Source organism: Mobula hypostoma, chromosome X2 (genome assembly GCF_963921235.1).
Source record: "Mobula hypostoma chromosome X2, sMobHyp1.1, whole genome shotgun sequence".
Taxonomy (NCBI): domain Eukaryota; kingdom Metazoa; phylum Chordata; class Chondrichthyes; order Myliobatiformes; family Myliobatidae; genus Mobula; species Mobula hypostoma.
The window spans coordinates 34,270,589-34,283,325 of NC_086129.1; the positions used below are offsets into that span (position 1 = coordinate 34,270,589).

General features: G+C 35.3%; 1 protein-coding gene across 15 annotated transcripts in view; it reads right to left on the reverse strand.

Moving 5' to 3' along the window:
• The window catches only part of gramd1ba (GRAM domain containing 1Ba), a 443,148-nt gene that overhangs the window by 24,229 nt on the left and 406,182 nt on the right, over nt 1-12,737 (reverse strand). For all 15 annotated transcript variants that reach the window (XM_063038621.1, XM_063038608.1, XM_063038607.1 and 12 more), the window contains 2 exons: nt 3,846-4,049; nt 2,139-2,229 (listed from right to left, as the gene is read on the reverse strand). In XM_063038621.1, the coding sequence (XP_062894691.1) occupies nt 2,139-2,229; nt 3,846-4,049 (295 nt within the window). The remainder of the gene's footprint in view (nt 1-2,138; nt 2,230-3,845; nt 4,050-12,737) is intronic.

A 12,737-nucleotide genomic window follows, 5' to 3' on the forward strand; every position in this document is an offset into this window, starting at 1 on the left:
AGATCCTAAAGAGAGCAGAAAACAGAAGAGGAAAATAGTGATCAGAAAGGAAAGTTGTTCTATACATCACAGAGTGATTAGATCAATTACTGATGCTTGTTATCTCAAATGCAGAAGGTCACCTACATTATTTATTCACAACATGCCAATCAGAACATTCAATTCTTATAAGCAGTATCCCAGCTTATGATAGATAAGTTAAAATAAACCAATTTTATCATGAAAATTTGACAAAGTATAAAGACATACATAATTTAATGCATATAAGGGCTGTTGACTGCAAATGGCCCAGAAAACTCTAAATATCTCCATACTCTGTAAAATATATTTAGTCAAACCTTGAAACTGTTTGTAACAGCTTTAACCCTTCAAGAAAAGAATACGAGCAGTTCATGCACTCCCCATGTTTATTATAGAAGATAACAATTATTCAATGTTAAGGAGTCCCAAACTTCTACAATATGGCCCACATTCATTGGAAATGAGGCTATATTTTTGTAGCCGCACTCCAACCATTTCTCCCATGTTGGGCTGGCAACATACATTGAATGGTGAATTGTAGAGTTGTTCATTAAAAAATCCCAGAGGATTGTGACTCTACAGTTTTCAGTTGCTGCCTTTCTAGGCCATAGAAGATGCTTTGCAATATGAGAACATGAATTGCTAAAACTAAAAGGAAGCTAATATCAGTAAAAATTGGCTCCAATTTGTCAGTTTGAAAAGAGAAAACAGCAATTTCCTGAAACTAATGGTATGATGATGCCAGGCTCCAGTTTTTGCAAGGCTAATGATGTAGCAGCAGAAATTGATCAGAAGCTTATGCCGATTTTGAAATTACAAAATTATTCACTAACTTAGATGAACAAGTGAATTAACTTCGCTATTGCCATAAATTATAATGTTCAATGAATATGAATATATTCAAGGGCACATATAAGTTGTTATATGTTCCTGGTAAGTTTCAAATCCATATATTGCAGAATTTAATTATTCTTCACAGAAAAGTAAAGGAACATTAGAAGATCCTCTTTCCACTATTATACGTTCATGTGGTATTTACAAAGCTCATTCACTCCCTACAGGTTATCTCCGTTTTATTATAAAACAGCTTCTATTACTGTTTTTAATGCAGCTATTCATCAAGACTACTTTAAAAGATCTCAGCCACAAATCACTCATAATTTGAATTTACGCCAAATTTCAGTCAAATATGAATGCACCGACCAAACACAATAATGAAATCTGGTTTGGTGTCTCTCATTCTACAGTTATAAGAAAAAGAAAATGAAAGCTATCATATCAGTTTCAAGCATCCTGTCATTTTTTTGAAGATTTTGCTGCTTCACCTCTCAAAGCAAAAGGAATGTTTTCCATCACGGAGACTAATCAAACTCCCAGCCCTTAAACTGTGCACACACAAAGCTCATGTGCAATAAAATTTCATCTTCTTTATTATTGACAAAACATTATATTGTTTCCCAATTTCTCTCTTTACTGCTTATGTGATGATCAATTTATGCCTTTCTCATTAACTCAAATGCCTACTCACAATCTATTAGGATATAATTTCACCCCAGCAAAACCTTTGAGAATATTGAGGAAAGGCATATAGTTAATACCATTTGAACTCAAAGAAGCAGTGCTGTTTAGTAACCTGGAGCACTAGACTAATAGTCCGGAGACAAGAACTGAAATAGCATGAAAGCAATTTAAATTCAATTTAATGAACATTGAATAAACATTAAGAATTAGCATCAATAATAGTGAGCTTAGAATCATAGATTGCGATAGAGACTAATCTGGTTCGTGAAAAAATCTACTTTCCCTGCTCAGTTTGGTCTACATGTGACTCTACTCTCAGCATGGGTTGATCCTTAACTGCTCTCTGAAGTAGACCTGCAATCTCTTCAGTTCAAGAGAAATTAGGTATGGGCAGTAAATACTGACCGTACCAGCATTAAAGGAATGAATGCAGATCAAATAAAATCAAGGGAACCTTTCCAAAATATGCTTCCAACAACTGAAAATTCCCTGGATGTATTTATCAAACAGTTTTATGGGCTTATATACACCCCAGGCATTCAGGAAATGGTATAATAAAATGATCAGCAAAAGCATTTCATAAAAATGTTACCTACACAAAGGTAATGATGAGCAATAACTTGGAAACACTGTAAAGCTGAATTCCTCCTGTAATTTCTTCAGGGATGTGTTTTGTCTGAGTGGAACCTGTCAAATTAGAAGCCAGAAAGTGATATTTTGGATGCATCTATCAGACAATTTTTGAATGTTAAGACTGGAAACATCTTGTAATAACCTGACTAAATTGTCCTATATAATAACTGGGTTGAAAATCTAAATGCAGACATAAAGTGCAAAAATTTCATGAACAGATCCCAGAGCTACAATAACGGATCAAATCATACTGGAAAACATAAAAGCAACTATCCCCACTGCTATTAATGTGCAAAATGAATGCAAGGTCATTAGATAATTCTTGCTAATTAACATGTATTGTTTGCCATGTTTGCCTATTATTTTAGGAACTGATGTGTTAAATTTGTTAGGGCCTATAATCAATACTTATAAGTAATTTTTTACTGTCATAATATTTACTTCTCTAATTCTGACAGAAACAATCCTATTCCTGCAAGTAATATGTTGTGTTGAGATAGTGAAAACTACAAGTTATTACTTTCTTCACATTTTTCTTCCTGAGTCCAATCTTCTTCAAAATTCTTTTTTCAAGATGTGAGTATTACTAGCTCAGTTCACATTTATGATCCACCCTGCTAAAGAATATGGTAATACAATACAGCAGCCCTTCTGGTGAAAATACATGTACAAAGCTATTCCCTTTATGTCACTTGGACTCGAATTAATGCACACTAATTCAACCAGCTAATCCATTGTTTTTCTAAGACTTACACATCCTTAAATCTCTGAGGTCAAAATTAAAGAAAACCTACTAGCCTCACAACTAACACTATGTCATCGTCTGTTAGCATTGTTACCAAAATACCAAAGTTGGAGTTAATGTGTGAGGAAAAATCAGAAGTTCAAAGGTGAGGAAAATAAATAATTGCAGCAAGGTTTGTTCCAAAGGATTCTGTCTTCAGATATTTTTGTATTTTCAGATAAAAGTTTCCAGATGTTTTTGAGATAAAGAAATCCCTTTAAAATTTCATAGGAAGTGTATAAAGTAAACAAATCATTTACAGAATTGGCAGACTTGACATAGGATTAATAAATCTTTTGTTCATTCCTTTTAGATATATCAGTGCTATATGCCCATTATTTATAGTTATTTAAAACTGTATATACTAGATTCTTATATATTTACTATAAGGAGATTTTATTTGCATATAATTAGATGTAATTTAATAATAAAAAGTGAAAGAACATATTATGGAGATGATGTGCAAATCATATAAACAGAAAGAATATGAAGTAATTAAGATGTTCCATTAATTATTTTGAGGCTATTGCTTCAAGCCAGAGGAGTAAAAATAAACAACTTGTTCGTGGAAGTGTCATCCTTTTCACTATGTTCATTCTAAGTGAGAAACCATATGAAACACAATTCAAAACAAGTAAAGTACAGCCAATTGCTCAAGATGGTGACTCAGCACCATCTTGCCAAGAGAAACTATAGATGGATAATAATGATAGATGGAAATAACAAATGCCATTTTTTGTATTCTCGCATTTGGGAAAGTGTTTGGAATTACTCGAAGGAAAAATGCAAATCCTTTCAGATTTCAGTAGTTGTACAATGATTCATGAGGCTACAAAAAAAGTAAAAGGGACTTGAGACTCAATTTTCTAGATTTCCTTTTTTTTACCTGCCACATGTTTAATCCTCTGGCCCACCTCTTCGTCAGTTGGTGTGGTAACAGGGCTGGCGGTTTCATCGAGGTGCTGGCCTCGCACATGAATGTGAGGTCGTTTTCTCCGCCGAATTGTGGATGATTTGTTGTTTTTATCTTTTGGAGATTGCCTGTGCAGTTCAGCAGCATATTGTTTTTCTACTTTTGCAAGCTCAATATCTGTAGCAAAAACAAATTACAACTTTTTTCAACCCACAGAAAATTAAAGAAAATGGTGGCATTTTAACCAAATATTAGGCAAAATCTTGCTGTTCACTATCTGCCAGCTCCATTGAGAAATCCTGGGGACTTCCGGTAGCGCTCATGGAGTGAAGTCGCGTTCTTGACTCGCCCCATTACCTCTGAGTTTTTTCTCTCTATGGTCAGCTATACTTTAATTAACTATTAAGGCATCAATTTTTACAATACTTTGAATTAAACTGAATTCTCTGACAATTGGATGATACTGAGATCGGCTATGTCTAAGAACGGGAAAGACGGCAAGGATGGTAAACCTCCGGTTAAACCGAAAGCTACGGATCTCCCTCCGACTGAATCACCGGTGACTTTGAAAGCGATATCGGAGTTAATTCAGAGGGAAATCTCAACCTCTGTTAGGGAGATGATTCGTACAGAAATTATGGGCTTTGTTAAAGACCTGATTCATACGGAAATCTCAACTAAGTTCCAGAAAATTGCCGATTTAATTGATAAGATGCAAACATGTATTGCGGAACATCAGTCGGCTATATCTGATCTTCAAAAATCCGCGCAACAAAGTGAGCTTAAGATGGGGAAAGTCGAAGAAACAATTAATGTAATGAAGAAGAAACTTGACTTTTTGACTTTTAAAAACTCTGACTTGGAATCTAGAATGCGACGGCAGAATTTACGAATGATTGGCGTCAGGGAAGCCGTGGAAGCTAACAACCCTATGAAATATTTCTCCCAACTTTTAAAAGATGCATTCCCTACTGTATTTCCTGACCAACCACCGCTATTGGATCGTGTTCACAGAATCCCATCATACTCGTCTAGGTCAGATAGACCTAGGCATGTTATCTTACGTTTTCATTACTTTCAAGACAAGGAGAGACTGTTTCGATTCGCTCGATCTAAAGGTTTCATTGATTTTTCGGATCTTAAGTTCCGATTCGTGGAAGATTTCAGTAAACCAATCTGGGACCAACGGGTCCGTTACAGATCCGTGATGTCGGAATTCTATAAGATGGATTTAAGACCAGCGCTGCTGTACCCTGCACGTCTAAGGATTCGCATGTCAGATGGAGCCCTTCGTTTTTTTGATTCTCCATCGGATGCCCAGAGTTATCTGGATCAACTTTCATCTTCAACATCTTAATTGCCTTTTTTTAATTTTCTCCGTTGATCGGAGGCTGTGAATTGGTTGGTTTTAACTTTTCTGTGCCCTATTTGGGCAGAAAAGTTTACTTTCGATTTCTTAATATGGCTGCTAAACTTTCTTTTTAACTGCGTCATTTCTTTCTTTTCCCAGGGGATTCTGGGTGGTTACTTTCCTTTTGTCATCTTACGTATTTCCTGTGCGGCCTTAAATTTTGTAGTTTTTTTTTAAATTTTATTCTGTTTTGCTTTTTATAATCATTTTATGTTAATAATCCTATTTTTTTTGTTGCTGTGTCTATTCATGAGTTTGAGGTTTATTGTGGTTTTTTTTAAATATATATTTTCCGGCTTTTGTTCTGTTCTGTGTGTATTCTAATTGAGCTAACTTTTTTTTACTTATTTTTTTACTGTTTTACAATTAGCTGATCCTTTTCATATTTATACCTTTTTTTTAGGGAGCGTATACCGGAAGTCATGGGGGTAGTTTTAGCGCTTGCTTCTTTCTGGCGGGTCTGCTTTAGATTTCGCCTTGGGGTTTTGGGGTGGGGGGTGGTGGGAGGGGCTTCACGTTTTAGTTTGTTTCTCTTTGGGCTATATACATTATTGAAGTATTGGTTGCGTCCTTTTCCCCGGTATCTTTTGTATGTTCTGTTTCCTCTCCGGGTTTGTGGGTCGCGCCTATTGTCAATCCTCCTTGTTATGGGTTGACTTTAGGATTTATGGAGTCTATTATTAATTTTGTCTCCTGGAATACTAATGGTCTTAATCATCCTATTAAAAGGAAAAAAGTTTTTAAAGTGTTCCGGAGACTTAAAGCACAAATTTTATTTTTACAAGAGACCCATGTACGGAGGGGGGACAGACTACGTTTTTTCAAATTCTGGAAGGGACAACAATTTCATTCGAACTCCAATGCTAAGATTCGAGGCGTCTCTATTTTTATAGACTCCTCAGTTACTTTTATACAACAGGATATTATCTCTGATCCGAATGGTAGATTTTTATTGGTTAGTGGTTTACTATTTAATAAAAAAGTAGTTTTGGTTAATGTTTATGCTCCTAATATGGATTGTCCGGAATTTTATAAATCATTGTTTGATCAGTTTCCGAATTTGAACGAGTTTTCATTGATTTGGGGCGGAGATCTTAATACCTGTTTATCTCCAGCTTTGGACCGTTCGGCTCCTTTACGGACTTTACCTAATAAATCTGCAAATTTGATTAATTTTTTCCTTTCTGATTCTGGGTCGACGGACATTTGGCGTTTTCTGCATCCTCAGGAAAAAGATTTTTCCTTCTTTTCACATGTTCATCATTCCTATTCAAGAATTGATTATTTTTTCATTGATTCTCGTCTCATTCCTTCAGTGATTAAATGTGATTATGATTCTATAACCATTTCGGACCATGCTCCACTTAAGCTTTCTATTAAAATTATGGCCAATATACCAAACAATAGACAATGGCGTTTTAATTCGCTGTTGCTTCAGGACTCGGACTTTGTTAATTTTATGAATGAACAGATTGAGCTTTTTTTTACAATTAACCATACAGAAGATATTTCGGTTAACACTCTTTGGGACACTTTTAAAGCCTATATTCGGGGTCAGATTATTTCGTATTCCGTTGCTTTGAGGAAGAAACAGAAGCAGGAGGAGATGGCAATTGTGGACAAGATTAAAGAAATTGATAAGAAATATGTTATGGCTCCTTCTGAGGAGCTATACAAACAAAGAACTGAACTTCAAATGGAACACAGTTTACTACTCTCGTCCTCGATTGTAAACCAATTAAAGAAAACAAGAAGTGATTTTTATGTTCACAGTGATAAAATTGGCAAGCTGCTGGCTAATCAATTGAAATCTAATTATGTTAAATCTCAAATCAATCAGATTTATAACCAAAATGATCGATTGATATTGGATCATGTGGGGATTAATCAAACCTTTTGTGATTTTTATTCTTCTTTATATCAATCAGAGTCTCCTCGAGATTCTAAATATATGAATGATTTTTTAGATAAGTTAGACTTCCCTCAGATTTCACAGGATATGTCTTCTTTATTAGATACTTCCATTACAATGGATGAGATTAAGAATGTTATTTTTTCTATGAATCTGTGGAAAGCTCCTGGCCCTGATGGGTTTACCGTTGAATTTTATAAATGTTTTGCTTCTTTATTGATTCCTTGGCTCTATAAGGTTTTTGAGGCTTCTTTGAAACTTGGTAAACTTCCGGAATCTTTTAATAGAGCATCAATTTCTTTAATACTAAAGAAGGATAAAGACCCTGCTCAATGTGCATCTTATAGACCAATATCTTTATTAAATGTTGATTCTAAAGTTTTTTCTAAGTTATTAGCAAATAGACTAGAAAAAGTACTTCCTTCTATTATTTCGGAAGACCAAACGGGTTTTATTAAAGGTCGTTACTCTTTTTATAATATTCGTACATTGTTAAATATCGTTTATACTCCCTCACAAAATGTTCCTGAGTGTGTTATTTCTTTAGATGCCGAGAAAGCTTTTGATAGAGTAGAATGGCCTTATTTATTTAAGGTGCTTGAAATGTTTAATTTTAGCTTGAAATTTATATCCTGGATTAAACTGTTATATCACTCCCCTGTAGCCTCGGTTCGTACTAACTCCTTAAACTCACCTTTTTTTCCTCTCTTTCGTGGTACTCGACAAGGCTGTCCTCTTAGTCCCCTATTATTTGATATTGCATTAGAACCTCTTGCAATTGCTATTCGAGAATCTTCAAATATTACTGGGATAACTCGGGGATTAAAGTCCCATAAATTATCACTCTATGCTGATGATTTACTTTTATATATTTCTAATCCTGAGAGATCCATTCCTGCTGTTTTAGAGTTATTAGCACAATTTGGTCTTTTCTCAGGTTATAAATTAAATCTTAGTAAGAGTGAACTTTTTCCGATTAATAAACATCTTCCCTTATATTATAAATTTCCATTTAAATTGATTAATAATTACTTTTCATATCTTGGGATTAAAATTACTTGTAAACATAAAGATTTATTTAAGACTAACTTTTTACCATTAATAGACCATATTACTCAACTTTCATCTAAATGGTTTCCCTTATATTTAACTTTGATTGGTCGTATCAATGCAGTTAAGATGTTTTTTTTGCCAAAATTTTTATATGTGTTTCAGGCATTACCAATTTTCGTTCCTAAATCTTTTTTTGATAAAGTTGACTCTAAAATTTCTTCATTTATTTGGCAGAATAAGAATCCGAGACTGGGTAAAATACATTTACAGAAAGCTAAGAGAGATGGAGGTTTAGCATTACCTAACTTTAGATTTTATTATTGGGCTATTAATATTCGACATATGAAATTTTGGTTACTTGACCGGGACATACTATCTATTCCTAAATGGGTAGCATTGGAATTACAATCTGTTCAGGGCTATACACTTGGTTCTATTTTAGGTTCCTCTCTTCCTTTTGATTCGAAACGCCTTAAGCAGGTCTCTAACCCGATAGTTAAATATGCTTTGCGCATTTGGTTTCAATTCAGAAAATTTTTTGATCTTAATCAATTCGGGTTAGCGATTCCTATTTTAGGTAACATATTTTTTCCTCCCTCTTTTACGGATCGCGCTTTTCAAACTTGGAAGACTAAGGGTATTTTACGGTTTTTGGATTTATTTTTAGATGGTTCCCTTATGTCTTTTGAACAATTATCTAATAAATATAACTTATCAAGAATACATTTTTTTAGATATTTACAAGTTAGAAATTTCCTAAGTACTATACTTTCTTCCTTTCCAATGCTTCCTCCTATATATATTTTAGATTCGATAATTAACCTTAATCCATGTCAGAAAGGTGCATCGGCTATGATTTATAATATTATTATGAAACTTAGGAAAGCTCCATTTGATAAGATTAGGGTAGATTGGGAACAGGAATTGGGGCTTACCATTTCTGTGGATGATTGGGGTCAGATTTTACAATTAGTTAATACTTCCTCTATTTGTGCTAAACATTCCCTAATTCAATTTAAAGTGGTTCATAGAGCACATATGTCCAAAGATAAGTTAGCGCGTTTTTACTCGCATATTAATCCTTTCTGTGATAGATGTTCGGAGCAGATAGCCTCTTTAATTCATATGTTTTGGTCTTGCCCTACTTTGGAAACTTTTTGGAGAGATATTTTCAATATTATTTCTAAGGTATTAAATATAGATATCTCTCCTCACCCTATTACTGCTATCTTTGGACTACCTAAAATTTCTAGTAATCTTTCCCCTTCAGCCCGTAGAATGATTGCATTTCTTACTTTAATGGCGAAAAGATGTATTTTACAACATTGGAAAGAGCTTAATGCTCCAACTACCTTTTTTTGGTTTTCTCAGACGATTTTATGTTTGAATCTGGAGAAAATTAGAAGTAACCTTTATGATTCTTCATTTAAATTTGAACAGATTTGGGGACCTTTTATTCGATATTTTCATTTAATGTAATATTTACCCTTCTTGTTTTTTTTTCACTGTTTTAATGGAGGTCGGGATTGAGGACGTGATTTTAAGTTTAACTCTGTTTGGTTTCAAGTTAGCCCATTGCTTTGCTTTGCTTTTAGTTAGTTGCACGGTGGGTTTTTTTTTTGGGGTTTTTTTTTCTTTTTTTTTCCATTGATATATATAAAATCTAGTATACTATTATGTTATCTTGGTTTCTTATGCTTAAATTACATTGTTTGTAGTATTTTCTTTTTGGTATTGTTATCTTTTGGAATTTTATTATACTTTAACATTGTATTAATGTTTATATGGCTTACCTTTTTTGTATACTTACTCAATAAAAAGATTCAAAAAGAAAGAAAGAAAGAGAAATCCTGGTGAGTGGCATTTGTCCACCCCTCAAGCACTGGAGTCAATTAAGTTCAGGTACAGAGCTTAGAAATGCTAAGATGAGGGGCTGAATACACCTCATATTCATCTCCTCAGTGATAAAACAGCCATGGCTGGTGAATGTTCCCCAAACCCATTCTCTTACTTCAATTAGAAAGAGGCAATTTTATTCTGCTGAATGTTAAGATTTTTAGTTAAGGTCTATCACTTAAATACATTTAAAGCAAATTTATTACTTTTTTAAAAAATTATATTTTCAAAATTACTTAACCCTTTTGAACTGTTTTTGATTACTAAAGACAGTTCAATTTCCTCAAAAGAAGAGAGCTGTCAAAAGGTTGGGTCAACATCTCAGAATCTGCATCCTAAGGTCTACTTGCTACTTGTAACTACTAGCACATTCCAGATGGCTCATTTCTTTTATGAAGAGCTGTATCATTAATTACTGTCTATTAATTGGATTTTTTTTTTAAATAAAATTCTGGAAAGCTGAAATGAAAACAGCATTGGCTGGAAATGCTCTATTCAGACAGCATGTCTTGAAAGACAACAGAGATAAGGTTTCAGGTTGAATTTCTTATTGACTTAATTGTCTGTAACTGCAACAATAATTTCATACTCCAAGTTTCCTTCAGACACACAGGAGGGCACTTGGTCCACTGAGTATATGCTAATGCCCACAGTATTCCTTTCAGTTCCATTCTCCTACTAAGTTGTCTGTAACCTATTCACTCTTACATGCCCATTATAAGAACATAAGAACACAAGAAATAGGAGCAGGAGCAGGAGTAGGCCATCCGGCCCATCGAGCCTGCCCCGCCATTCAATAAGATCATGGCTGATCTGTTCGTAAACTCAGCTCCATCTACCTGCCTTTTCTCCATAACCCTTAATTCCCTTACTATGTAAAAACCTATCTAACTGTTTCTTAAATATATTTAGTGAAGAAGCCTCAACTGCTTCCCTGGGCAGAGAATTCCACAGATTCACCACTTTCTGGGGAAAACAGTTTCTCCTCATCTCTGTCCTAAATCTTCTGCCCTGAATCTTGAGGCAATTTCCCCTAGTTCTAGTCTCACCTACCAATGGAAACAACTTTCCGACTTCTATCCTATCGATCCCTTTCAAAATTTTGTATATTTCTATAAGATCCCCTCTCATTCTTCTGAACTCCAGAGAGTATAGTCCCAGGCGACTCAATCTATCCTCATAGGTTAACCCCTTCATCTCTGGAGTCAACCTGGTGAACCTCCTCTGCACTGCCTCCAAAGCCAGTATATCCTTCCTCAAATATGGAGACCAGAACTGCACACAGTACTCCAGATGCGGCCTCACCAGTACCCTGTATAGTTGCAGCATGACCTCCCTGCTCTTGAATTCAATCCCTCTAGCAATGAAGGCCAACATTCCGTTTGCCTTCTTAATAACCTGTTGTACCTGCAAGCCAACTTTTTGTGGTTCATGAACAAGCATTCCCAAGTCTCTCTGCACAACAGCATGCTGCAATCTTTCACCATTTAATCTGCTCTTCTATTATTCCTTCCAAAGTGGATGATCTCGCATTAACCAACATCGTATTCCATCTGCCAGATCTTGGCCCACTTACTTAACCTATCTATATCCCTCGGCAAACTCTCCACATCCTCTGTACAATTTGCTTTTCCACTCAGTTTAGTGTCATCAGCAAATTCTGCTACGCTACACTCAGTCCCCTCTTCCAAATCATCAATGTAAATGGTAAACAGCTGCAGGCCCAGCACCATCCCCTGCGGCACCCCACTCACCACTGACTGCCAACCGGAGAAACACCCATTTATACCAACCCTCTGCCTTCTATCAGTTAACCAATCCACTATCCATGCCAATACACTTCCTCTGACTCCATGCATTATAAGTCTCTTGTGCGGCACCTTATCGAACACCTTCTGGAAATCCAAGTATACGACATCAACTCTCCATGATGCTTCTGCCACCCACCTACAGTAATGGTAATTCATAGTAACCAATTAAACTTCAAGTCTAATTGGTTTTGGTACATAGGAGGAAACTAGAACACTGAGAGGAAACCCAAGCAGTCATACAGAAAACATACAAACTTTACACAGAGAGCACTGACGGCCAGGACTAAACACAGGGCACTACAGTTTTGTGTAGATATTCACAGGTAAAATTAAAGTACATAGTAAGTATTGTCAACTTCCATTTCAATACAACTGTCAGGGCAACACTGATAGGATACTTGTGAACACTTAACATTCAGGACCAGGTTACTAAATACTAACCAGAAGTGACACTACAATAGCAGAAAAATTAATTGTTCCAACTGTTCATTTCTGTTCAAAGAATGTTTCTTTCCAAGAACAAAGCTTTCTCTCTTAGTGTTTGCTGATACTAATCTTGATGCTCACCTTGGTTTTAAGGGGATTATGTAAAGTTCCTGCACTTGATCAACACTTAGCATTCTTCAAAGGGAACTACACTCGGAAATATGGTGTAGGATCCAGTTTGGCTGTATTGGCCAAAGTGGTGATGCCGACACTAACTATGAGAATTATAAGCCAAATAGATGATCAAATCTGGCAGGTTGCCTAATGATGTATTCTGGCAATAAAACTGAAGCGAA